This window comes from Chenopodium album, chromosome 16 (assembly GCF_948465745.1).
Source record: "Chenopodium album chromosome 16, dcCheAlbu1.1, whole genome shotgun sequence".
NCBI lineage: Eukaryota > Viridiplantae > Streptophyta > Magnoliopsida > Caryophyllales > Amaranthaceae > Chenopodium > Chenopodium album.
The window spans coordinates 9,217,839-9,244,340 of record NC_137849.1 but is presented as its reverse complement, the minus strand read 5'-3'; the positions used below and the strand labels follow the sequence as shown (position 1 = coordinate 9,244,340).

Genomic DNA, 26,502 nt, shown 5'->3' with positions numbered 1-26,502 from the left:
TATCATAAATAATCTTTTATTATACCAAGTATAAATTTTTTGCTATGTTATTAAGGAATAATAATGTCATTTATACATATATCAGAATAGAACCTAAAGTTTTAACAAAAACATGTATGTTATTTTTATTGGTATAATATGTCAACGGATATCATAACAATATGCCAAAATATATATAATGATGCATTATACTTAGTAATAATGTAAGATTCTATATTTCTATTTTAGTTTGAAATGAAATTAAACTAGTTTAGATGATGTATGAAACTTTAATATTTTAAAATAAATTTAAACTAACTTAGATAGTTTATAAGTTTCAATCAATATGGAGAATATGTTCAATTTTGTAATTTACATTATTTTTACAATTATTAATGTTCATATTTTTATAAAAAATTGTATCCTACGTATCGAATATGATTCTTATGCCAAAATATTAATTTATAATTATAAGAGTAAGGGTTGTTCACATTTACTGAACTGACTGAACTGAACTGATTGGAACTGTACTGAACTGAACTGTATATTTTATGAGAGAGGAAATTAGGAGCTGAACTGAACTGAACTGATTGGAGCTTAACTGAACTGAACTGAACTGATTGGAGCTGAACTAAAATGAAGTGAACTGAATTGAAGTGAACTGAAATTAAGTAAATGTGAACAAGCCCTACATTACGTGTTTGGTTGATAAACTATGACTAACATTTTTCTAAATCTCAACATGTATCTTTTATCTATATGAAATTTATCTATACCAATATCTAAATATTTATGGATTATATTTAGTAAGATGTTATCAGCTCATTTAGTTGTATGACTATTGTGTAAAAGTTCATACACAATGCTTAAGAAAAAAACATATACCTATAGGCGGGTAGAATAAAAAGTTTGTTATTTGGCTCGATAAATTGGTGACTGCGAGAATTAATGCCTACTTAAGCAAGTGGTCGTATGAAAAAAAAATAATTTTTCATATATGATACTCGCAAGACCGCTACTAGGATTACGTGGATAGATTAGTTTATTTCTCTTATACAAAGTCTTATTTTTAAACACTATTATTACCATAAATTTATTTGTATTCTGAAATTGATTTATTTATTTATTTATTTATTTTTTTTTTTTTTTTTTTTTTTTTTTGAAAACTCGCATAGATAGATCATTTGTCAATTTAAAGGAGTCTATTAACCTATAATACGCATTGAATTTAATTTGTTCATACTCCATGTATTATTATTCCACGAGATTAACATAATAATTTGTAATCCGTGCATCGCACGAGCACTATAATAGTAAATAAATATTTGAGAGTAAAGATACATGTATATCATATATTCTAAGAATTAAATATTATTTGTTTTTTAAAAAATAAAGTAAATATAATATATATTGACATTAACACTCTGAACTATGGCTTGGGTGCACCCAACACCCTGTACATTGTTTAGTTTAGTGGCCAAAACGCCACAAACTAATGACTAGGGTGCAAATCACACCTATAGTGAGTTTTCCGGCCACCATTCTCACCGGAGTCGGTGAATTAAATTTTTATTTTTCGATTTGCGTGCCGAAAAATGTCCTATAAAGGTTTCGGGGTCATTTTGATCTTTAAATGACCTAAATTGAGCTCGAAACAAGCAAAAAAATAGCATAAATGAATCATTTAGTGTGTTATAAAATATCTCGATTTGTGTGCCTTTATTTTTTAAGCCAAATTGAGTCATTTATGTTATTTTTTTGCTTGTTTCGAGCTCAATTCGGATCCTTAAGAATCAAAATGACCCCCGAAACCTTTACGAGACATTTTTTGGCATGTAAATCGAAAAATAAAAATTTAATTCACCGGCTATGAAGTATATCATTTAGTGCCAACTCCCGATTCCCAAATAATTTTTTCTTTACATAACACGTACGAACAAGTGACTGCATTTTTTTATTTTTTTTTTTGGTAGTAAGGAAAAGGGCCCTATTGGGCTAGGACCTCTCAAGCTCTCACAAGTCCTCCCGGCCCAAGTTAATGGGTTAGGCATTTTGAGGGGGGGGGGGGGGGGTGGGGGGAGGGAAGGGTAAGGGAATCGCCACCCAAAATTGCTTCTAGTGGGGTTTGATCCCATAACTCATGATGAACAGGTGACTACATACACACAAGGAAAACACATACCTGCAACAGCGTACATACTCGTTTACCTTTGAACCTATAAATAGAGTAGCATGAAATGCATGCTCCAGCACCACAACATTGATCCAATACAGCATAAACATAGTCATCCAATAGCCAAAATGTCGCCAAAAACAGCCACTCTCTCCTTGGCCCTCCTCGCACTTACTCTAACTCAAACACTGTCCTTCGCGCATGCCCTCTGCCCGGGCTTTGCTTCAATCTCTGAGATCTTGAACCAGTATGAATTACCACTCTCGCTTTTCCCGAATGATGTGCAGAGCTACAGCTGCCATAGTTTACCCAAAGACTCCCTCAGTTTAACGATTAACTTGAAGGGTGCTTGTACCGTGACTAAGGCTTTAGGCCCTGTAAAAAATATACTCAAGTGCCAACCAACGATTTCGGCCACCATATCTACTGGAAAACTCAGCGACGTTAAGGGAGTCACTGTCCGACTCTATGTTGAAGTTCTCCCTGGGATTGTTGTCCCATTTGGTCCGCTCATGACCATAACCGGTGCCATACGTGTTTTCGACGAACAGTACAACTTAACTTGTTTAAAGTTTACTTCAAACGAAGGTGATAGTCCATGCTTTCCTTACTCTTTGTTCCCTAAGGAACCCCCCAAATGTGATATCTCTGCTGCCAACACCAACCAAAATATTCCTCTTCTTCTCGCTTAATATGGTATTTATCGTTTCTATTTTATATCCTTTATCTATGCTTTGGTTTGAATAATTCTGCTTACATGTAAGCAGCCCATCCATCATTGTAACATACGTTGTACTTGTTGATGTATCATCTTGTGATTGTTAATCAAATACTTTAATGAGTGCTATCTATATATGTTTATCAAATATGTTTTTAGATCAAATTGTCTTAGTTTGCCAAACTAACTAATTTCATTCATTAACTCATAAACAATAATGAGTACTCCCTCCGTCCCTAAATTACATTCTTATTTGGAAATTTACACGGGAATTAAGGAGGAAAGAATAAGACAAATAACAATAATTAGATAATGCAATGGGAAGTACAAAACATTAAATAATGTTTTTAAGTAAAATAAAGATAGATTAGTGATTACTCATGACATGTCATCAATCCTTTGCAAAAAAAAAAGGACCAATCACATGCTCCTAATTGAAAATTTTTAACCAATCATATTCATTGTAATTTGGCACAAGGATTCTGAAAAATTAAAGGCTGAAAAAGTACATTAGTCAACCAAACATTAAAAGTGGAATGTAAATACATTAATTATACATTAAAAGTACAACTGAAAAAGAGAGTGTATTTGGGATATTTAGAAAAAAAAAACTTACTAAAAATAGAAAGGTGGAATGTAATTTTGGAATACCCAAAATAGAAAGGAGGAATGTAATTTAGGGACGGAGGGAGTACATACTACACTATGATGTCAATTACCAAATAAACTTGATAAAGTAGTGCTACTCAAACTTTTTATGTTTTTGTGGTAGTTTTTTCAAAAAAAAAAAGTTTTAAATGATAGTAGTTCTCAAAACTCATCATTTATATGGTACTTCTTCGCAAAATTTCTTAAAAAACTAACAATTATCTTTAGATATTAGGATTTTAATTTTTTAAAAATAAAAATTATGTTTTAGTATTAATAAATTTATCTATATATACGATGAATGAGATGATACTTTCATACAAAATATTAAAACTTATAATGCAAGCTACATAAGACGTCAACTAGCAAAGTAGGGTTTTGATAAAATGATAAGTTAAATATATATCAGAATTTCAATCTTATCATATTAAAACAGAAATCAAGTAAACTCAATTTCGTTTTTAAGAAAACCTTTTCTTAGTCAAATTCGTTTTTATAAAAGATAAAGTTCTAGATGAAAAAGATAAAACCAAGTAAAATAGATTTTAAAAGATAAAATCAATTAGATTCTTTTTCATAAATTCATGATACTCTTTTATGATTTAATTAGCTTGCCTAGCTTTATCTGATTACTAATAAGTCCCATGCGTATCAACCAATTATATATTTACATTAATCCTAAATAACAAACTTATCTTTAATACAACCTAAATTATGAAGTTCATCTTTTGGTTGATATCTCGAGCTCTGCATTGGTTCTTGATTGTTGAGGTCACGTTCCAATTGGAACTGCTGTCCAGGTCATGACAACCTGCTGTCATTCTTCTCCAGCATTACACCAGAACTTGCTGACCAAGTCCTATTGGAACTTGTTGTCATGCTTCTGTTAGGAAGCTCTTGATATGCTCCTGTTAAGGAACACCTTGTAGTTCCATCCAGCTTAGTTCAGAGAACTTCTTTCGGGAACTCTTCTTCTGTCTTTACTTATCATCCTTAGTCTTCTTAAGTTCCACTATTCTAGACCTCACTTTAACTCTCAGAGTTTACTCATTTTGCAAACATCAAAACACTAGAAAACTCTTATTAGATAAAAGTTTGCTCAATCATTAACATCATCATCAAATCTCTTAAGAGTCAACAATTTTCCCCTTTTTGATGATGACAAACTGAGCAAAACTTTTGAGGATAACAAAGTAAAACATAAGGTTTATATTTGTTTTTTTTTTTAATTTTTTAATTTTTTCAAAAGAAAACAAAATTAAACATAGCATAGCTAAGAAACATACAAACATTCAAACTAAAATACGAAAAGAAAGTGAACAAAACAAAAAGCACATAAAGAATTTAGAGAAGAGAAACCTTTGTTACTTACTTAGCTGGAACTAGAACAATTTCACCTCCAAGTTTGCTCCTGCTTTTCCCCCTTTTGGCATTATCAAAAAGCTGACTTTTCAAAGTTTTATTCATCTAATCAAAATTCCATAAACAATTCATCGAGTGTGGGAAACTGGAAGCAGCGCTAGCTAGTTCTCTTAATCCATCACTTTCATAGAAATTAACCCATATTTTCTTAACCAGCAATGCATTCATATATAGACAAAGTTCCAAAAAATATAAACATAGCAAAAACCAACCACCCAGAGTTATTAAAATATCTAGTTCGAAAATATTAAAGACCAAAATAAGTTCCAAAGTACCAAAATAAACATAACATTGTTCCATAAAACCAGGGCAGGGGATTAATATAGGCTAGGGGATAGATTGCAGAACTTGAAAGCTGATCATTATTCTTCAAGCATCTTGAGAATCTTCTCAAGATCTGCCATATCCAACCTAGCTATATCTTCAAACACCGAAGCAAGAATAGCACCATATCCAACCTTTATCTCCTTTTCTACAAAGTGTTCTAGGTTTGCATCATCAAAGCAGGAAAATTGATTTTAATTCTTTTTGACATAATGCAAAAATTTAAGGCCATATCCAGATAGCACTATTCATTCTTCTTTTGAGTTCTTAGAACTAAAGATTTTTTCACAAGATTAATCAACAATTGGTGCAGTGGAGACAAGTCATTGTGATTCATAACGCTCACACCCCTCTTTCCTCCGAAATATGAGATTACTTTTATTTTAGCATGACCTTCCACCTTCACAGTTACTACCCCCTTCATATAGGTATCAAACCCTCACAAGGAACTTGTAACAAAGTTCCAAGTCTCCTAACATTAAATTCCACATCTACTCTATTTACTTTACTAGTGCCCACATCATTATCAAACACACTCTTTACAGAACTCATACATGGCCAACTGGTATAAGTAATTTTTCGCTTTAACAGAAAACATGAATTCCCACCCCTTGAAACTTAATCAGATCTAGAAATTCTAAAAACTTAGCATTTCTACACCATGCAAAATCAATTCTATAACCTACGACATACCTTTCAACATGTTTTTCCAGAGCCTTTTGATCTTCTTCCCCCTCAGGAAATACTCCGATCTCTGCCAAGTCCTCTTCCAGTGACTTTGCCGCTTTTTCAACCTTCCTTTTCTTCCATTCTGAGAGACAACTGAGGACATTTGGTAGATCTGCGGTTGAGGAAGTTGCGGTTTCTTCTAAAGCTTTTTCCTTAGTATTTTTAGCTTATAAGGTTATTAAGGTTGGAATTTCGTGCGTAATATCGACTGGATGAATATGCTAATTAAAGCACACAATGAAAACTCATTTTCATTTGAATATGATAAACACTTCGGTGGATTTCACCATCTCCAATCACCAAATTATAATGTCGTTAAAAATGATTTATATCATGTCCAGTTAACCCTATATGGTTTTGATGATGATAAGCAAACATCATTTAATAGTTTCGTTGAAGCTTGTGTTTTCAGGTCAGTAAACTCTAGGTGTGTTATATATATAATAAACTAGGAACAGATAAAACAAGAAGCTATGGCAAGCAAGTAAATTATAAGTGTAGGCGTTGCTCAAAATGTGCCTACGTAGATGTAGACACCAAATAATGTTTTCACGATTGAAACTCGATGATGAGTTTAATCTTTCACCGCCATTTGGTCTAAGTAAAGTATTGGAAGAAATGAGCACTTGAACTTGCTTAGATTTCCAAGCCATTTCCATTTTCTATCATTTCATAAAGCCATTTTACCCATTTCAATAGCCCAACACTTTTCCTATCCCAAAATCCATAACCTTACCCAATGTTCTCTTTTCAAAACTGCATCCCGAAGCATACCAAATCTGACTTTTATGCTTCATAATTATTATGCAAATCTGACTTTTTTTTTTCTTTTTTCTTTTTTTTTTTTGGTAATTTAAGAAGATGCAATAAAAAGGTATAAACAAAATACACTTAAAAAGATATTACAAGGATGAATATGTTTGATACTTGGTCTTAGTTTTGAATCCTAACTCTACTGTTTTACAGCTTTTTTTCCCCTATTTCTTGTTTCACTCTTCTTTTGTCATATAGAAATAATTGGCATATGTGACTTCAAATAAAAATTAAACAATTTATGTGATCAATTTTTTTCTTGAGATTTTTGTCAAACATTAACCTCCGAAATTTGTCTCCCCATAATAGAAATCCTGGCTCCACCACTGTTTGAAATACTCTTTCCAACAAGGAAAGATAAAAAAAAAAAAAAACCCTTAACCCTATCTAAATTATTGCAGCAGCATTTCAATTGGTAAACTAGAAATTTTCCGCATCTTCCAATCTTTTTAGGTATTGTTTGGTTGCACTTGATTTCCATAGGCAATGAAATCTTCAATGATTTTGTTTTGACCATATTGTTCGGTGGCATTATAGAGTAAAAATGGAGAAATTACAATTCGTGTGAGTTTTCATTTTCTACAAAACATAGGAATATATTCACTCACCCCATACTTAATCATTCACAATTCCTATGATTTATAAATTCTCACATGATAACCTAACAAATTCATCTAAATCCTAGGAATTACATATGAGAAATATTCCCTATATTAGAAATTCTCAGGGAACTTAATTTCTACACCAACCAAACGAGGCGTTAATCATACTAGCTCCGTATCAAATATTATGGCAAAATACGAGGACTTTGCCAAAGAGACCTCTTCATGTACTATTTGAAAGAATTATCACATCAAGTATATTCCCTACATTTTTAAATACTTGCTCTACCTTCTATTTCTGACCATTTAAGTACTTGCTCTATTTCCTTATTTATAAAGATTTTACAATATTTAATTCATTTCTCTCAACTAGTGGTCTCAACATAAATAATATTTTATTAATTTCATATTCTCTCTTCTCCAATTCTCTCAACTTACTTTTGCTTTTACAATTTTTTAATTTTCCGCCTACCCCACTTTTTCCACATTTTATTACTTTCTCCAACTTCTTTTAAGCAAGTATTTAAAAATAGAGGGAGTATAACTTAGCCTCCTCGAACCCAATATCCCCAATCCAATTTGATAGGAGTCATTCATGAATCATGACTAGTTCCAACTTACAATTTTCTGAAATTTCACTTTTATGGGCAACGCGAATAAGGAGAGTTTGATTGGTCCATAAACAACACCAAAGAGATTCCACTCTAAAACCAATTGACAATAGTAGGATTAACTACTCTGTCTTATAAAGTGGAACTATAAATCCTCTTTTTTCAATATGGGACACTCACAAATGGGCTACAATGAGTTTCAACATTATGTGGTGCCTTCACTATGTCGCACTGCATCGACTCACATCATTAACACTCAACATCAACATCAACATCTAATGCTATTTGTAAATAGATGAGTACAAAGCAATTGGGTTCAACCTCCTCTCATTAAGAATTTTATCACCACTAAAAACTAAACTTACCCAAGGGGGTGAACAATTCGGCAGTTCAACTAAAAACACATTTCTAAAAGCTCAAAAGTTTGGAATAAAGGGCCAGCCACATCGGCAGCTGTCGAGAAGTGAATACAAATTACTGCCAATCCCAAACTCCAGAAATGTTCACTTGAATACATGACTCTGTAATAATAATAAACCCCACATAAGCATATCAGTCAGCATCCATCTCTTCCAGTGCAGCAGTTGCGGCAGATTTGGCTTCTTGTAGAAGATTTTCAGGAACCTGAAATCCAACAGGAAAAGAATGATAGATGAGCAAATATTACTCCATATACAGAAGACAATTAACAATGAACATCTTGGATATACAACAACAAAGTAATCTACTGCTGATCCACGAAACCATAAAACAGACGTGCTACAGGTTTACAACAAAAATAAAAAAACGAGTGAATGAACATCCTTGTTTGAGTTGTTTCCCTTCTGAATGATTTGAAATTTCTGCAAGCCCCTACCACCACTTTTGGCATGAACAAATGCCTCAAAACCTAATATCCTGATTTTATTGACCCCTCTCCCCCAAGTTTTCCAGAATCCCTCAAAAATCAATACACCCACCACTACGACACTACCATAACAACCAATTCTAGCCCCACCGTCAGAGTTGAAACTATCAGCCATACAACTTCACCATCAGTTCTATTTTCTACCCTCACCACAGGAGCTACTAAACAACAATTACTAAGCTCACCTCCACCAGTGCAAAATTCTGAGTACTTGATACACCAACACCCAACATGAAATTTTACACCCTCGCAAAATTCTGAGTAATTGACACACCATCCAACACCCAACCCAGTACCATACCAACGCTCACTGTAAGGACTCCACAAATCTCAGTACAAGAACCAGACCGCCAAACACCATAATAATTAATCAAGAGCAGCCAACCATGAAAACCAGAACATCCATGATATTTGGCATTAATGGCAGCACATGTGGGAGGATTATAATGGTAAGGAATAAGTAGAGGATAAAACTATGAAAGTTGTGATGAAGGAAGACTGATGCTTGGGGGTGATGAAAATCAAGCTTATTTCCCCTTATCACATTTTGAAAAAGCAAATATTAATCATAGATAATCATTCCCAGTTCCCATATCTCTGAAACAACATAAACCCTTAATCTAATTCCTTTCCATTCTCTCCCTTTGATGATTCCTTTTCGGTTCTTTCTTTCCTTTCAGTCAATAAAAGCTTTTTTCCATCTTGACCATAAAGAACTTTAGAACAGTAAATCAAAGCACAAAAACTGAACCATGTACTTTTAGCAGTATATAATCATTTGGCTAATAAAATATCCAAAAGGTGTTGACAAATAGGTGGTTTGTCAACATACTTTTCTTTGATAGATTTCACATAAAATGACGAATTTCATATAAAAACAAGGACATTTGGTGGGCTTATAAATTTATTTGTATTGAATTACACAAAATCTTAAGCTTCAAGAAAATAACCTATATTCAAGTCTAATTCCATGGCTCTACATGATAAGGTGCAATGCCATTTAAGGACAGTACAAGAGATTACCTTTTGATGCTCGCGTTTTGACTCATCACAAATCCAACTCATCTCCAATTCAAAAGCTTTGTCTTTTGCTTCATCGTGAACCTTGTATATGCTGAATTTGCAAACAAGTGTGAGAATGTAATCATGATCCCAGCAGGCAATCATAATACTTTAACAAACTTCATTTTAAACACGCGGATGAGATAGCAGAAAAATATATACAAATTATTCCAAGTGACCCTTTATAAGGTTCCCTGTCAACAGTTCCCATCTTCTATGATGAGCTACTTATCAAAAGTAAAAAAGATACAAAGCTACCCAGTATCAAAGTGGGATTTATCAATCAAGAAAAAAAGTTGTGGTATAAATGATCAATCATGATAGGCGGAAAACAATGCAAAAGTAGGGGCTAAACATTTAAAACGTGGTAAGACCAGTTGAAGGTAGGGACATTTTCGAATTAAAACTCATTTACTTTAACATCTTAATTTCTCAGATTTGAAATAATAAACCAATTTCTTTCTCATTTAAAAATGAACCAAAAATAAAATAAAATAAAATAAAATAAAACATTTATTTCCGTTTCCTACTCTTTGGAAAAGTACTACATCATTTCCATATCCTAAAACTTTGATATGCTAAACAAATCTGCATAATGCCATTTAGAACAGCCAAGATATAAAGCATCCAAAATGGCCAGGTAAGGCTCATAGAAAAGACCAAATTGATCATGAGCTCTAGATTTCTCCAATGGTAAAATAAGTCAATATTAGTTATCTATTAAGGCTTTAGGTGTATCAGCAAAAAGAGGGCATCACACAGCTTCCATAAACCAACTTTAATGTGCAAAAGCCATATACTTTCGCTAATTTACTAATTAAATAACAAGCCATAATTGTCAATTGAGTAGATTGAATTAAATTGTTAAAATGATATATGATTTAACATAAATGATATAAGAGATATCATTATGATTACTTTTAAAAGATCGTCTTTTTAAATCAGTGGTTGTAACTTATGAAAAAAATTCTCCATCAATGTTCGCCTACAAAGGGACATGAGAACAATTACATTTGGAAAGAGGAGAGCAATCAAATCAATACTATACTCCCTCTGTTCTTTTTTTTTTTTTTTTTTTTTTTTTAAAGTGCCCTTATTTGACTCACACATATGCCAATGCAAAACTTTGACCAATATCTGAAATTATCAATAAATTATAAAAAATTGTTATAGGGAAACTATACATTGAGACAAATCTAACAAACACCCACATGGCTGTTTAATCTTATGTATAATACACAAACATTGGTCAAAGTCAGTGGCGAATGTAAATAGTACAAAAGTCAAAACCGAACACTTAATATGGAGCAACGAGAAGAAAGGATAGCATCAAGACCCCAAAAGACTAAAAGATGCATGAGACACCAACTCCATCAGCAATAGTGCATATGCACGGAAAAATAGCTCTCTAACTGCCAAAAACTGACTAGTGTAGTATTTTTCAAAACAATATCTTCATTATAAAAGAAGGCAAAAAATTAATAAGGTTAATATAGAACCATAAGGAATTTGCTCCATAAGAAAAAAGCACATACATCTTGGCTACTTCAATGATCCCTTCTCTACAGGTCATTTCAGAGAGCTTCAACTTCTCGATTTCCCTGAGATGTAATCAATTAAAAGATCTCAATTTTAATATAATAACAAAGTAAGACTACTGAAGATGCATGAAAGAATAACAGATTATGGATTATATAATTACATAGGATGAATACTTAGTTACTTATTGCATACAAAAATTATTCAGAAAAAAGGCATTAATCATTATCTCCACTCAAACGCAACCCAAATCAAACAACCACATTTTCTGCAATTTGACAATAAGTAATGCATTTAGGGTGGGGTGGAGGGAAGGGGTAGAGAAAAAAACTAGTCACAGTATTCAATAGGAGGCCCTTATTAGGAAAATCTAGAGCATGAAGGTCCAGCTTACGTTTTAGCAGCTTGTTTCCCCTTTCCAATAGCAGCGCCAAAATATCTCTGTGTCAAAATATAGTAAGATCAGTTTAAGCATAAAGATAGCAGAGCAATTACAAAATAAAAGAGTAAAATTTAACTCTATAGATGCAAAGAAAGTGGAAGCATAAACCTGTTAACTTACATATGAAATTCCAGAAGGCTCAACCATATATAATTGTGGTCCATCTCTGTCATAACCTCCAAGAATGACTCCACATCCAAAAGGTCTGCACCACACATCATCAAAGATAGTGAGACTTAAACATATGTAGGGCAAAAAATTCATACTAGTAGTAATTTAATATATGGCATATTCTACAGAACCTGAGCCACCAATAGAGTGTGCATAAATGCACATAGCTAGCAACGCGGTCAGCAAGTTCCTTCACTGGGACAGCTTCACCATAGGTACTACAGAAGAGTATTTTCCAGAGTTAGCTTTCATGAAGTAGCAAGCAAATGATAAATATGTTACGCAAGTGGGGGTTATTGTGGAATGGTGGTGGTGCTAGGGAGAGGGGAGCAGTGGTGGCTAGGTAAAGGTCAGGGAGGGGGGAGCTAGTGGTGTAAGTAGGGGAAGGTGACTACAAAAGGAAAAAGAGAATAGAATTGGAGGGGAATAATAATAAAGTAAAATAAATTTAAATTATAATTTGAGGAGCAAAATATCATGTGCCACATAGTGGTGGTGACCAACTTTTGAGGTTAATACAATTTTGCTAGCATAAACATACATAGTCATAGTTACCTCAAATTAATTTAAATAAACAGTTAATCCATCATTAATGCTTGACACTGTATAACAAACTGTAATACAAGGCCACTAATTAAAATTACTCAGTTACTTTTTTCGGGTTACCAAATATCAATGGCTAAGATACGAGGCTGCCTTTTTTTAATTTCACAAGATAAATTACTAAAGCCAAACTACAGCTTACAAACTACCAAAAGACAGTGAAAAATTACTAGGCCAAATGAGTATATGATCTCAAAAGACATAGGCATAAGCACATATCATTACCAACCTCTCATAATTTGTAGCTTCTGACTTAGCACGAGCAACTATTTGTCTTCCATCTGCTGCTAATCCAGCAACTGCCTGTTTTACAAACAAAGAAATGGCAAGTTTGGAAGGGTGAGAAAGTGCAAATACACACAACTGGAAGAGAAAACAATAACAAATAGACACATTCACATAATGAAAATGGATAAAGGTGCTAAGAATTAGATTAGTTCACATAGTTTGTTAAGTGTTAACCCACACAGTCATATAGCAAAAAAAAAAAAAAAAAGAAACGTTGCTATAGAACCAAAGAATTGAAAGTAATCCTTGAAAGAGATATCAGGCCATGAACAAAGTCAACAAATGAAAGCAAATTATAGAACTAAAAAAACACCTCAAATGCTAGGAATTGTGTGCCCCCAACTTCTGGTTTAATCTACCTTTTATTCAACACACTTAAATCTCAGCCATCAATTTGGGGGAAAAAAAAAAAAACAACCAACATTAAAAGAATTAAAATCTTCAAAATCCTTTCCCCGTAACTAAAAGCTCATCAGATTGTAAACTTCATTTCATCTGCAAGATCATCATACCCTTTGTGCATCCTGCTATACTCCTCCCTCTATCCCCCCTTTTACCCACCCACTCTGAATAAATCACCACAACAACAAAAAATGGCCAATGTAAAAGTATGGATCCAACAGTGAATTTTGATGTTGTCAAGTTACCTGAACTACACATAGATAATCTCTAATAACCCTAAAAATTAAAACCCATAATACTATCAGTAAACTAGTTAGCTATGGACCAACCACAAGGCCAAAATCACAAAGAATACAAAGAAATCAATTGAGAACAAGTGAAATTGGTGAGATGTACAGTCTAGTAAGAGGAGAGTGAGAGGAATCTTTAATCCCATCACTATAAATCACAACTATTGCTAAATATTTTGTACAAACCCCACAAGTACAGCACCACTATATCAAACCTTTAAATTGAATTTCATTTTATGCAGAATATAAATTGGTTAGTTTAGCATATAAGTAGAAAGAAAGACGTTTTGGGACGGGCTAACATATCAATCTTATTTTCCCAAGGTCTGATCATCAGCAAGTTCACTAACTCTTTCCTAAGGATTCAGACTATCATATCAAACAACCAAAGATATTGCCTTTTAGAAACCCATGTAAATTTGCCTCTTCTAGGCCATCAACTGGCATTGTTACCTAGTCTCTTTCCCCAAATTGCATCAAGTATACAGCTGCTACTCCAGCCACCAAACACAATTCTCTTTGTTCCTTATAATAATAACACTAAAAGATTTTTTGATGCCCCTAAACTAAAGCAATTGATAAATGAAGTAAAGAAACTTGAACAGCCATCGAACTACAGATTAGGGAAGCATTTCGCTTCACGATTATTTTTCTGCAGTCTGCAAAAACAGAATGGAAACCCACTTCCTCCTTAGGTACATACTTCACTATTTTCCTTCTCATTCCAAACTACCATAAATCTCGGTCCTCCTTACTAAAACTCTACCCCTCCCATGGGTATCATATACCCTCCACTCCATAACTCATTTCCTCAACTCTGTAACTCATTATCACCACCCTAGCCACCTAAACTACTCTATTGTACCAAAACTATCAATATCGCCACATCACCTTACTACCAAAATGACCCTTCCCACTGCCACGAAACGAAACGAACACGAGATACAAAACTAAACCAGCCAATGAAACGAGCCCGGTAACAACTCAACACGATAGAAATCGTACTCCTCAACTAAGTAATCAAAAACAAACTTAATGGTTTCAAACTCTCAAACTTAATAAACTAGCTGGAAATAACAAGGCAAAAAGAGTTGAATTGCAATTAATCCACCACATTAACAGATTCCATTCCAATTCCTAATTTAAGTTCAAACGCAGTACAAAAAGGGATAGAAAATAACCATTCCAGAGTGACGATGAACTGAGTGAATTCGTCGATTCGAACCCGGTAACATCATCTTCGATTGTATAAGCTTCTCAACACCCTAAATTCAACATTATTCACAAATCCAAATCAAAATCAAAACCAAATTCAAATTCAAAATCAAAATATCAACCAATAAAAACCCTAAAAACAATAATTAATCTCGACTAAAACCTTAAAAATAAAATTACCAAAACAATTCCATCCTTGCATTTGATGCCAACAACAGTACCACTGTTATCGACAGCCTTAGCAGCGTACTCGATCTGGAAAACTCGACCATCGGGTGAGAAAGTAGTGACCGAGAGGTCGTAGCCTGTTCCGATGCTGCTCATTTTTGCTTTTTCTCTCTCCTCTAAATTGGTTTGCTTTGGTTTGGTTGTGTTTGTGTGAGTGTGTTTCTGCTGCTTTGTGCTACAAAGTTATAAAAGGCGTTCTTAGAAAATGTAGAAAAAGCAGGTGATTTCGTAGAGAGCAAGATAGAGATCTGTGTTTCGTTTTCAATGTAAAGAGCAAAAGGGCAGAGACACAAATTGGTGCGCTACACGGACTCCCCTTGCGAGTTGTTATTCTTATTTTGGACTACATTGTAATATTAAGATGTGGCAATCGGGTTGTTTAGATTAAGTTTTTAGTTAATCTACTTAAGATTGATTATGCGTTTGATTCGAGTTTATTCAATTCCAATTTCACGATCAACATGTTTATTGCGAGTTGATCTAGGGTTTGGTGCAATTCTTTTTAGTCGAGTAATTGAAAATTGGTCAATTTTGTTTGGTTTTGACATATTATACCTGACCAAAATTTATTCGATTTGTAGTTAGATAGTAAATGATTTGAGATTAAGTCAAATGAAAATATAACACCCCCTCCCCCCCAACAAAAATGAAAGAGTCCTTACTTGAATCAAACAAAATGATCATCCCTAAATGGCATGGTGGTACATCAAATTTGCAAATAACATACTCCCTCCATTCTCCTTAATTCCTGTGAAAAATGAAAAACGAGCATGTAATAAAAGAATAGAGGGAGTACCATACATAAAGCGATGAAGCATATAATGTCTTCATTGTGATCTACGATACTATATTAGTCAAGTAGCAAGTGATATGAGCTTATTCTTATCTTCTAATTGGAATGGAGTTGATAATCCCAAAAAATTATTGCATGTTGACTCTAGGTTGTAGTTTTATTAACTACACTTATACATAGATGATTGTTCAATTGAAGTAAGGTTAGATCAAAGTTTTAAAGAAAGAAATTGTATTTAGTGCGTTTGATGATAACTTGTGATTAAGCAAGATAAAAGAGAGAAGTTTCATGTTATAGTGGTTTCTATATGATGTCTTCTTTGTTTCCAAAGTCTTGGTTTCAAGTGTGCTCTCATATGTATCTTGTTCATTATGTATAGTTAAAGTAAATACACAATGCACACCGAATTCCTTACAAGTCACTATTGGGAGGAATCACATATCTTATCCCCTAAAATGTGTTTACAAAGAAGAAAAAAAAAAAAAAAAACTGAAATCAAACCCATATAACAAACTTGCTGCAGTACCATTATTCCTGTAATAATTGAATAAAATGTTTACCAGTTCAAGCAATAAACTCAACTCTGCAACAAACTCAAACTTGCACAACTGTCAGTATACTAGTATAGTAATGTTATCAAGAGGGGCTTCTGTGACAGTAAACTAAATTGGCAGAGGAAAAAAATAAAATCAGCAGAACATAAATTAAAACTACATTGATATCCGACTAACAAAGTCATAACATAGCAACTACTAATATTTGGAAGCAGTTTCATTGTTTTATCACTATAGTTTGCTAACTTGTAATTATGAGCATGGCCCTATTAAGAAATACACAAAACAAAAGCTGTTACTGTTTGACATTTAGGGTTTTGCCCGAATGTTAAGTCTGTGTTGTGTTCAATGGTACAGAGGCTCCATCTGCTGGGGATTTACACTAAGTTGTTAGCAAAAAGCTGCAGGCTTTCCAACATTCATGGAGTCAAACCAGCATCATCTTGTTCAACAGTTTCCTCATTCTCTGATGGTGGCCCATGGCTACTGTTGGAAGGGGAGTTCTCAGCAGTAACAGCTCCACTACCTTCATCATTTTGGTCCCTAAATATCACTGCAAAGGACAACGGATTATAGGTTGAACTTGTCCGGAGGCCTCGTATGGTTTTGATTGCAGAAAGTGTACTCCGGTATATATCTTGGCTCGCTTCCCCTAATGATGATGCATCAGAAGGCATATTGGTTGCATCGGAGACAGCAGGATCTGCTTGGCTTTGGTCCCGAGGAGCAGAAGTAGATTCAGTGACTTCCTCCTCTAAAGGGAAAAGAAGCTCAAGATTAGCCTCACATTCTCGAACTAATCTAGTAAGAGGTTCGGTAGTGAAGAAGGGTTGATGTGCTGCAAGTTGTGTGAAAGGAAGACGCAGCAATCCTCCTGTTCTTTTGTCATACTTTTTCAATATCTTAACTAGTCCTGTCAATATTAATTCACAGGTTGCACTTTGGAGTTAGTTATAAATTTTTTGCATGATAATTTTCAGCATGACTGAAACACAAACTGACTATACCTGTAAAATTTAGGGAGGTATACTTTCAGGAAGCAGCATCTCCCTATCATGAGTGACACCGCCTTATGAATCAAAATAAGTAACCATAGGTAAAGCAAAAGATGTAACCACTGTACCTGCAAAGTTGAGGGAGCTATAGTTTTTCAAAAGCACCATTTCTCCATGTATAGTAACAAACTCCTTGCGAATATCCATCATTTCTTCACTGAATTCACTTTCTGATGCTGGAATTTCATCCCTTCTGTTCTCCCTTACCCTTAAAATTCTTTCTTTTAATTCCTGTAGCAATATTAAGCACATGTTACATACAATAGATATCTGATAATTATGCAAGTAAAAACTTGAAAGCAGAAGGTAAAATCATCACTGTGCATCTTCTCGATTTTGTATCGCCTTTGACAATCACTTCTACAATTCTTTTTGGCAAAAGCAAACTACATGGTTATGGGTTTAAAAATACTTGTAAAAAAATTCAATGGACACAGGTTTTAAGCAATGGCAAGGCTGTGTATCTTAAATTTCCCATACTACGTATAAATAGGACCCTTGTGAGAGGCACTTTGGTAACAGATGAAGCGATTATATTATAAATACTCCAACAAAAAGCAGTGAAAGAATTCTGAAAATTATGCAAGTAAAAACTTGAAAGCAAAAGGTATTATAATCACTGTGCATCTTCTCGATTTTATATAACCTTTGACAATCACTTCTACAATTCGTTTTGGCTTAAGCAGCATCATGGGCATGGCTTTAAAAAAAAAAATAAATAAATAAATAAATGGACACAGCTATTAGTGCAATGGCAAGGCAGTGGATCTTAGATCCCCCAATACCCTGTATATATAGGAGTCTTGTGAAAGGCACTTTGGTAACAGATATGGTATAGGCATGAAACAACAAGATAAAGAGATTTTTTACAAAAACAGCAAAAAGAAGTGAAATAATTCTGAGACTCAAAATCATACAAGATAACCTTAGCACTCAAGTAACTCGAAGTAGACTTCTACCAGCTCCTAACAACTAAAGCAAAAAACCACATTATGCCTCGTATACAATAACAGCCAAAATATTTGTTATCGTGACGATCAAAGATAAATAATCAAGCAGACAGCAGATTACCTGGTTATATATAATTATTATTTTATCAGACTAGGATAACTATATGTCATGTTTACAATTCAAAGTATCATCTAGTTTACCTGAAGCACTTGCAAAATCTTCTAGCCTGTGAAGTGCAAATGCATTCAGGTAACCATCTTTAAATCAAAGCTGCTAAACTCACCACATTCTGCACTTATTAGGGATCCTCAACACCACATATCTGCAGTTTCAACCAAGGCTATTAAGATTTCTAACAAAGAAGCAATTTTTAAGATTTGTCTGGCTGCTTTGTTGATAACTAGTAAGACAAAAAGATACAATTTGTATGATGAAGGCAAATTGGTGAAATAAAAAGTTTTAAGACAGTGATGGGCAAACTTATAACTTGGTGCATGATCCCTTTGCTTATGGAAAATGCAGATTAGTATCCAAGTTTTCAGTATTAGAAATTTTAATGATTAGGTAACAATGCAACTCCCTCCTCCATCACAAAATCCAGGCCCCTTCAAAAGAAAGTGCAAATAGATCAAATGCTTTCTTGATATACTTCTTCCGTTTCTTGATACTAGCTACATTTTCACTTTTACACTTTCACATGCTCTACTTTGACTATTATTAATGCCAAAATGCAAACAAACATGTGGCAACCTATCCTTTAGGCCTAAGGGTCTTGAGTGTTGGGCTGAGGTTGCTAGTCTTTTATGGCTTAAGACCTCGCTCATGAATAATTTCTATGAATTAAGTACTACAAAATCAATTAAGTAAGAGCACATGCAAGATGCAACAACTGGATGCAAAAAAGAGCACATTGATAATCATTCTAGACAATTGCAAACAAATAAAGGAGTTACCTCCAAAACAAACTTAGTGAGAATGCTTCGGACTTCTGAAAGAGTTTCCAAAACATTTTGAAAAACTACTACTCGTACTAATTTTATATAATCTAGGCCACTAAACCTAGAGGCTACGTGAGGACTAAAGAAAGACTAAAAGCTATTGAATGCAAGTCTGCGTTTGTTGATGCCCTTTTTCTAAAGAGCCTCTTTCCTTCTATAGCTTTCATTGGTTTTAAGGGGTCCGTTGGATAAACTCAGCGGCTAAAATCTGCTGCTGGGGTAACTGTTCTTTTCTTGTCCATGATATCCATATTTCGTGAGTTTTATAGCTCCCCTGTTGATTTTGAAATCTTTCTATGGGAAATTTTAATTTCATGCTTTTTTTTTCTGTTACTTCTAAACTGCTTGTGGTTGGTGGGCCTTTTATATTAGGTTTTAAGGACTTAGGACTTTGGAAATGAGTCTAACAAATGCCCCTTCCACCCCCAAAAAAAACATCACGAAACTTCTAACAATTCGAATATGAAACTGTTTAATACATATACATAGGATATGAAGCATAAATCACAGCTATTTCAACTGACTACATGCAGACAACAAGTAATTAAGACATCAACCTATTCAGAATAAAGGAATGACAGGGGAAATGGTAAAGATGCACTTATTCATAAAATTAAACTTAAGGCACCTGGGAAAACATAACAACTATATGGGTAGGCAGCATGTAAGTCAACAAGCAAGCAGCCAACTCACGCTAAAGGTAGGAAGAGGAGGATGACAAAGATGCATTTAATCCTGGTACACTCAGGATGTGTTACGTACTTACATGTATCATGCAAAGTCCATTAATCAATACAAAGGACTAAATATTTCAAAAAGCATAACCTCAGTCATAATTCGGACCATCCTGCACACCCAATGACCCAAGTGTCATGCACTGGAAATCTACAAGGGTATTGCTAAATACCCTATGAATACTACCAAAGTAATTTACTCAACGTTATTATAAAGCACGTCTTACTACAAGATTCATCTATTAATACAAAGTTTAAGAGTTTCTGGTACTAATTGATTCTAGGCACTTTACATAGTAACATGTAACTCTGTGTTGTAATACTCTTTAGGTTAGCAGAAATGGTGCCATTTCTTTTCTTTTTTAATTTGAAAGCTTGTATCTTAGTTGCCAATGTGTGCACCTTACAAGTCAAAGAGGCATCAAATACAACAGCCATTACAAGTCCGCCAGTGTGTGTCTATGTGTGTAAGTGTATTCAAGGGAATTCCAGATGTATAAAAGTCCAACACAAACCAAATCAACAACCTACCATGACCTCTAGAGAGACCGGGTTTAAGGAGGTCATATGTTCAAAGATTTCACTTGATAAAATGTTTCTCTCGTGAAATTGTGATGATAAACTACGTATCCAGGGATAAATAAAATGCAATTCTCACTTAAAGGTGTGACTATATTACAAACCCAAATAATCCCTCTCACCCACAAAGATAAAAGCAAAGGTTACATGGTCATACACAGTCACTCATCGTTGCTTTAAAGGTTCCCAATAGAAGATTGTTACAAAAATTGCTTGCATTACAAGAGCCATCCATTAAAAAGAAGAAATCTGATTTTGCTCAATTTACGACTACATCAAAATATTGGAGCTTCCAACTTACTAAGGAGGAGGCAGGTAAGAAAATAAAGTTATCCACATCTGTGTATACAGAGGTGCATGGGGTGCCTACACCTACTGAGTACCCCAATATGGATCATGAAATTTTATTAGTAGAGGTGACCCTATTTCAATAAGGCTCACAACTGAAATCAGTAACCAACATCTTTACTTATTAGTTAGTGTTTGTACTTGCAAGACATCCATTTTCATGTGTTTTCAATGCATGATTTCAACCACAAATAACTTTAATCTTTTTTATAAGTAGAAATTACTAAGAGTAGATAGTTTGAAAATACAAACTGAATATAAAAAATAAAAAATAAAAATCCCACATGACTATGTCTTTCTTTGAGTATAAATCACCATATATAGTCAATCAAAGTAGAATGTGTGAAAAGTATAAAAGTCAAAGTGATTCAAAGGTTAAGAAATGGAGGACATATTGTGCACACCAATCCATATCATCTTATAGAACCTTTAAACAAATGTAGGAAGACAATAACTTGGGTTTTGATAACTAGAATGGGAAAACCTTAAGTCCTAGCCATCTTTGGCCTCATTAACATGGAAATGTGTAATAAATTAACCTATGGAAGGGCACTATGGGTAGTCTAGTATATTGAGGTTAATAGTCTTTAATTTTATTATAAGAAAGGAAGAGGCAGGCAGAATTTTGGGAGTGAACCCTTGGGAGAGTTGTGACCTCAAGACATTATTTTGAGAGCGTGACCTAAAGTCACTAATGGAAATTGGCATCCTAAAGTTGCTAGCTTGTACAAATCCCTGTTTTCAATATTTTCAATCAAAGATTCGATCTTTTCTCTCTGTTTTTTGTGTTAATTGTGTGTGTGAGAGTCCAGCAAGCTCGAGTCCATTACAAAACGGTGGGGTTTCAGCAGTAGTTTCCGTGCTTCCTAGGTGCCTTGAGCCTTTTACATTGCTAGATATGTGTAAGAATTTTATTTCACAATATATCATCGGTAATATATACATATACTATGCATGAAAGTTGTGAATAATCTGCCAATGAGTACACACTTGTTTCCACAAAAAAAACTTATGTTTCTTGTTCAGCCTACAAATATGTAGCTATCACTTCCCTCCCTTCTGAAACCTCAAAATCTTCAATCCTTGCTAATGTTTCAACTTGTTTAATTTTTTGGTTTGGCCCTTAAAGACTTAAATGGTCACATATTATTCTCATTTCCTAAACTCATATAATTAATTTCCCTTTCCTCAAAGATGTTCACCGAGTTTGCAAAATCATTTAGTCATTCTATCCAAGTGAATGATGATTGAGCTACTGAAGTACAAAGGCCTTGTAGAATAGTGAAGTATGAAAAAAGATAAATAAATAAATAAGTAATACAAAGGCAGTCTCAACACTTTCAACCTTCAGCATTATTCATAATAATATGCAAATTTAAAAGACAACAAATGGGTCCATATCTGTATAGACAGGCTTGTCTATAAAAGAGTTTCCTTGCTTCACATGAAAACATAAGATGCTTTCATCAATATCATTTTGTTATTCTCCAGTTTTTATATATTCTAGAGACATACACTAAATCAAGATTATGAGCTTTAAAGACCACTAAGCCATTCAGAGTATTACAAAATTTATAAAAATTAAAAAAAAAAAAAAAAGAAATGGCACGCCAACTCAAAGCTAAAAGTGAGGATGGGTGGCGCAAGTGAGTGGGTCAGTATTGGAATTTTAGCTTCTTAATTTCTTAAAGATAAAAAAAATTAAGATAATACCACTTAAAACATTTGGTACATTCTTTCAAAAAAAAAAAACACTTGGTACATGACAAATAATACTTGCCAAAAGGGTCAAAAACTATGAGTAAAACTAAGAAAAAAAAAAAAAAAAAAAAAAAAAAAAAAAAAAAAAAAAAACCTCAACCATTTAAGAGGAAGTGGCAAGCAGGGAAAAAAAACAAAAAAAAAAAAAAAAAAAAAGGGGTATGATATTTACAGCAAGCAATACACGCAATAAGAAGAAAGATATGCAACAAGTAGGAATGACAACAAATGAAGACAAGATGTGGGAGAGGTTCCTCAAAACACGTTAGTAAATTAAAAGGGGGTGAACGGAGATGGATGAGATAAGCAGGTGTTTGCCTATGATCAAACCCGCTTCAATACATTTCAACTCCACCCGTCAAACACTAGGATGGTAAAAAATGCAATTATTGAACCTCACGGGGAAACAATAGCTTGGCAATCAACAAACACTCAGCTCATGAAACTTACAAAAAAAAATGCACAAATCTCTCTAATAGAATCGAGAAGCATACCAAAAGGCATGGCATTTATGATGCCGTGAAACCAACAATTGTGGAATAAGGCTTTATAAGTAATAGTTCATGTGAAGTCTCACTTGAAAAAGAAATAAAATATAGGACGAGATGTCTACACATAAAATCCAAGCTGAGAAAATCAGTGGTAATGGAACATGACACAGTACCTGCAGCTTAAATGACTTGTACACTACAACCGATTTAATTATACCTACTCTAAACTCCTGATTGGCTGTGCAATTTTTACCTTCTTACTTGATTTCCTATTTTTTTTCACCTAACTTTCATGTCTAACTCTCAACATTATAAGTTGCAGTTCTGTTGTATTTTCCATTTGCTAAATTTTATTTGAATTTCTTATTAAAGGTAATATAGTGCCAGTTTAATTAGCTTAACAATTTGAGTACTTCGGATTTCCAGAAGTTACCATTTAAAGAGTAAATGTGATTTAACTCATGCTGATCACTTACAGATTCTACCAAGGACAATCCTTACAAATTAGTAATCTATGATGGTTTATATGCTTAATGACTTAATGTCACTCTTTATGCATTCATCTCATACGCATAAAACTTTATCTTTGAACTCGTGTGTGTGTTTTAAAGATTAAGGTTTAACAGCTACAAATTTAAACCTTTCATGCAACTCAATTGATTCTATGAGCTAATGGTTTATGCTAGTAATGGGTGATCTATGTTACTTAGACTCTCGGATATGGGTTGATACTATGGGCACTTGATTCTCTATTAAGCTGTTCTTTTCATTCTCCATCAATTGGACAGATTCAAGATAAGGTCCACCAATTTACCCACGTTCAGAATCCTCAATGACAATGTATGTCATACACACCAATCCACAAGGAATCACCTAGTTAGGCTGATCAATTCTAATTAATACCAAAAGTCTTGAGCACTTTCCATTAATAATGCTATTAAATCATCGAATTCCCAAAATACTGTCACTTTATGATAAATTCTCTCTTTATTATACTAAACTACAATTGAAAGTTCTCATCCACCATAAACAATCTTCACCAATTCAGTAATTTACAAATCAATCTCGCCTTCGACAACGAATCGTTCAAAAGATTCAGTACCCACTTCCATACTCCACTAATGCATCCATCAACTTAATTATCTAATACCTAATCTAAGCATGCCCCCACTAACAATCAATAAATCAAACTTCAATAACCTCAACAAAACACTAAACTTCTTACTAACAACATTCAAATCAGTCAAAATTCAACAACCCCACAAAAAATCTAATGAATATAAATATTCATAAATAACAATCAATCAAAATTAACCCAAAAAAACCGAAAATAAATGAAATTACAAACCTGAAAACGGATGACAAAATCTTCTTCTTTCTCAACATAAAAATCATTCAACTTATCAAGTTCATCATTGAGAAGTCTAACAAACCAATCTTGAAACTCCTCCAATGTCATGGATCTCTCAGTTGTACTGCGACTGCCACTGGACCCACCACCTTCATAATTTCCAACACCCAGTTGACGATTTTGAGTATTAATACTATTATTATTGCTATTATAATTAGAATTATTAGTATTATTATTAACAGAAGAAATTGTATATGGGAATCGTTTAAGCAGCTTTTTCAAGGGTTTGTAGCACAAGAACTTGTCTCTCCATTCTGGTAGAGTTTCTTCTAAATGGGTTCGAAATTCTTTCCCAAATTTCATGCTCAAAAACCAATTTTCAGGGAAAAAAAAAAAGAACAGTATTTTAGAATTTTTTACAAGAAAACTTTTTTTTGAGAAATTGAAAGGAAATAAAGAGGGGATAGAAATTAGAAAGTGCAAAGTGAGGGAGTGAGAGAATCTGGAATCTGAAATTTGGATTATTAATTGAATTTAAGATATGCATGAGATGTAAAAAAGTGAGGTAAGCGAATATTTGGGTTGAAGTCTTGTATTGTAGTGTAGGTCAATGATTTTTTTTTTTTTTTTTTTTTTGTTTTTTTTTTGCTTATTTTTTTCTATTTCGAAATAATGGTTACACTTTGAATACTACATCCGTTAAATACTACTCCTTTTATGTTTTAATTAGGGCTGCAAACGATCCGAGCCGAGTCGAGTTGAGTTTTTACTTGTTCAAGTTAAGCTCGATAAAGTTTTCAAGTGTTTGAACATGCTCGAGCTTGAACGAGCTTCATAATTTTGTGTTCGAGCTTTGTTCATTAAGGTTTTGCCTTGTTCGAGCTCGGTTTGAGCTCGTTCGTTTGTGATTCGAGTTCGAGCTTGAACAAGCTCTGATGTGAACAAGCTCAAACGTGAACGAGCTCAATCAAGCTAATATTAATCAACTTTGCAAAATTATAAGTATAATCTAATCAGAAAAATTGTTTTGATGATATTCATCATAATAATTAGATAGGTAGCAATTGAGTAATTGATATTATCATTTATTAGTGAAAAATTAAGCAAATATACTATTCACTTTCTTAAAACTAATACTTCGTATATTTTAATTTTATATATGATATTATTAACATAGCTAATTGATTATATATGGTAGTTATTGATTATAATTAATTTGGTTCCATATTAAAATTGTACTTTTTTAAGAATATTTAAAACAGTAAAATTAATTGCTTCGAGCTTGAGCGAGTCATAAACGGGCATATGAATGTTCATATGAACGAGCTATTAACGAGCTATGAACGAGTGTTTGTGAACATTAACAAGTCGAGCACAAAGGTGTTCGAGTTGGGCTCGTTTACTTAATGAACCTAAACTTTTTGTTCGGACTCATTCAATACTTAATAAACAAGCTTTGATCGAGTTTTGACCGATCTTGTTCGCGAGTTGTTCACAAACGTATCGGCTCACTTTTAGCCCTAGTTTTAATAAGTGTTACACTTCTCAAATTCGGTCGTGTTTTAATAAGTGTTACACTTTCTTTTTTGTCAAAAAACTACATTTAAATATTATATCTCTCTCTTCTCATGGTCCTCACCTAAAACGGCAATTTCTTTTGCACTCCTGGAGTATCATGCACAAGGTACTCCTAGTTGTGTACATTTCATGTTATTTCGATA

General features: G+C 33.6%; 2 protein-coding genes across 2 annotated transcripts; both read right to left on the bottom strand.

Moving 5' to 3' along the window:
* Positions 1 to 8,281: 8,281 nt before the first annotated feature.
* Positions 8,282 to 15,339, bottom strand: LOC145584858 (proteasome subunit alpha type-3). Its single transcript, XM_081641643.1, has 9 exons — positions 15,119 to 15,339; positions 14,905 to 14,988; positions 12,973 to 13,046; positions 12,272 to 12,358; positions 12,090 to 12,174; positions 11,922 to 11,968; positions 11,524 to 11,589; positions 9,950 to 10,040; positions 8,282 to 8,643 (listed from the first exon to the last, which is right to left on the bottom strand). The coding sequence occupies exons 1-9, from the start codon at positions 15,260 to 15,262 to the stop codon at positions 8,572 to 8,574; spliced, it is 750 nt and encodes a 249-aa protein (XP_081497769.1). The 5' UTR covers positions 15,263 to 15,339; the 3' UTR covers positions 8,282 to 8,571.
* Positions 15,340 to 16,648: 1,309 nt separating this feature from the next.
* LOC145584857 (SPX domain-containing protein 4-like) lies at positions 16,649 to 25,304 on the bottom strand. The gene is made up of 3 exons (XM_081641642.1): positions 24,779 to 25,304; positions 17,637 to 17,799; positions 16,649 to 17,426 (listed from the first exon to the last, which is right to left on the bottom strand). The coding sequence occupies exons 1-3, from the start codon at positions 25,142 to 25,144 to the stop codon at positions 16,933 to 16,935; spliced, it is 1,023 nt and encodes a 340-aa protein (XP_081497768.1). The 5' UTR covers positions 25,145 to 25,304; the 3' UTR covers positions 16,649 to 16,932.
* Between the last annotated feature and the right edge of the window lie 1,198 nt (positions 25,305 to 26,502).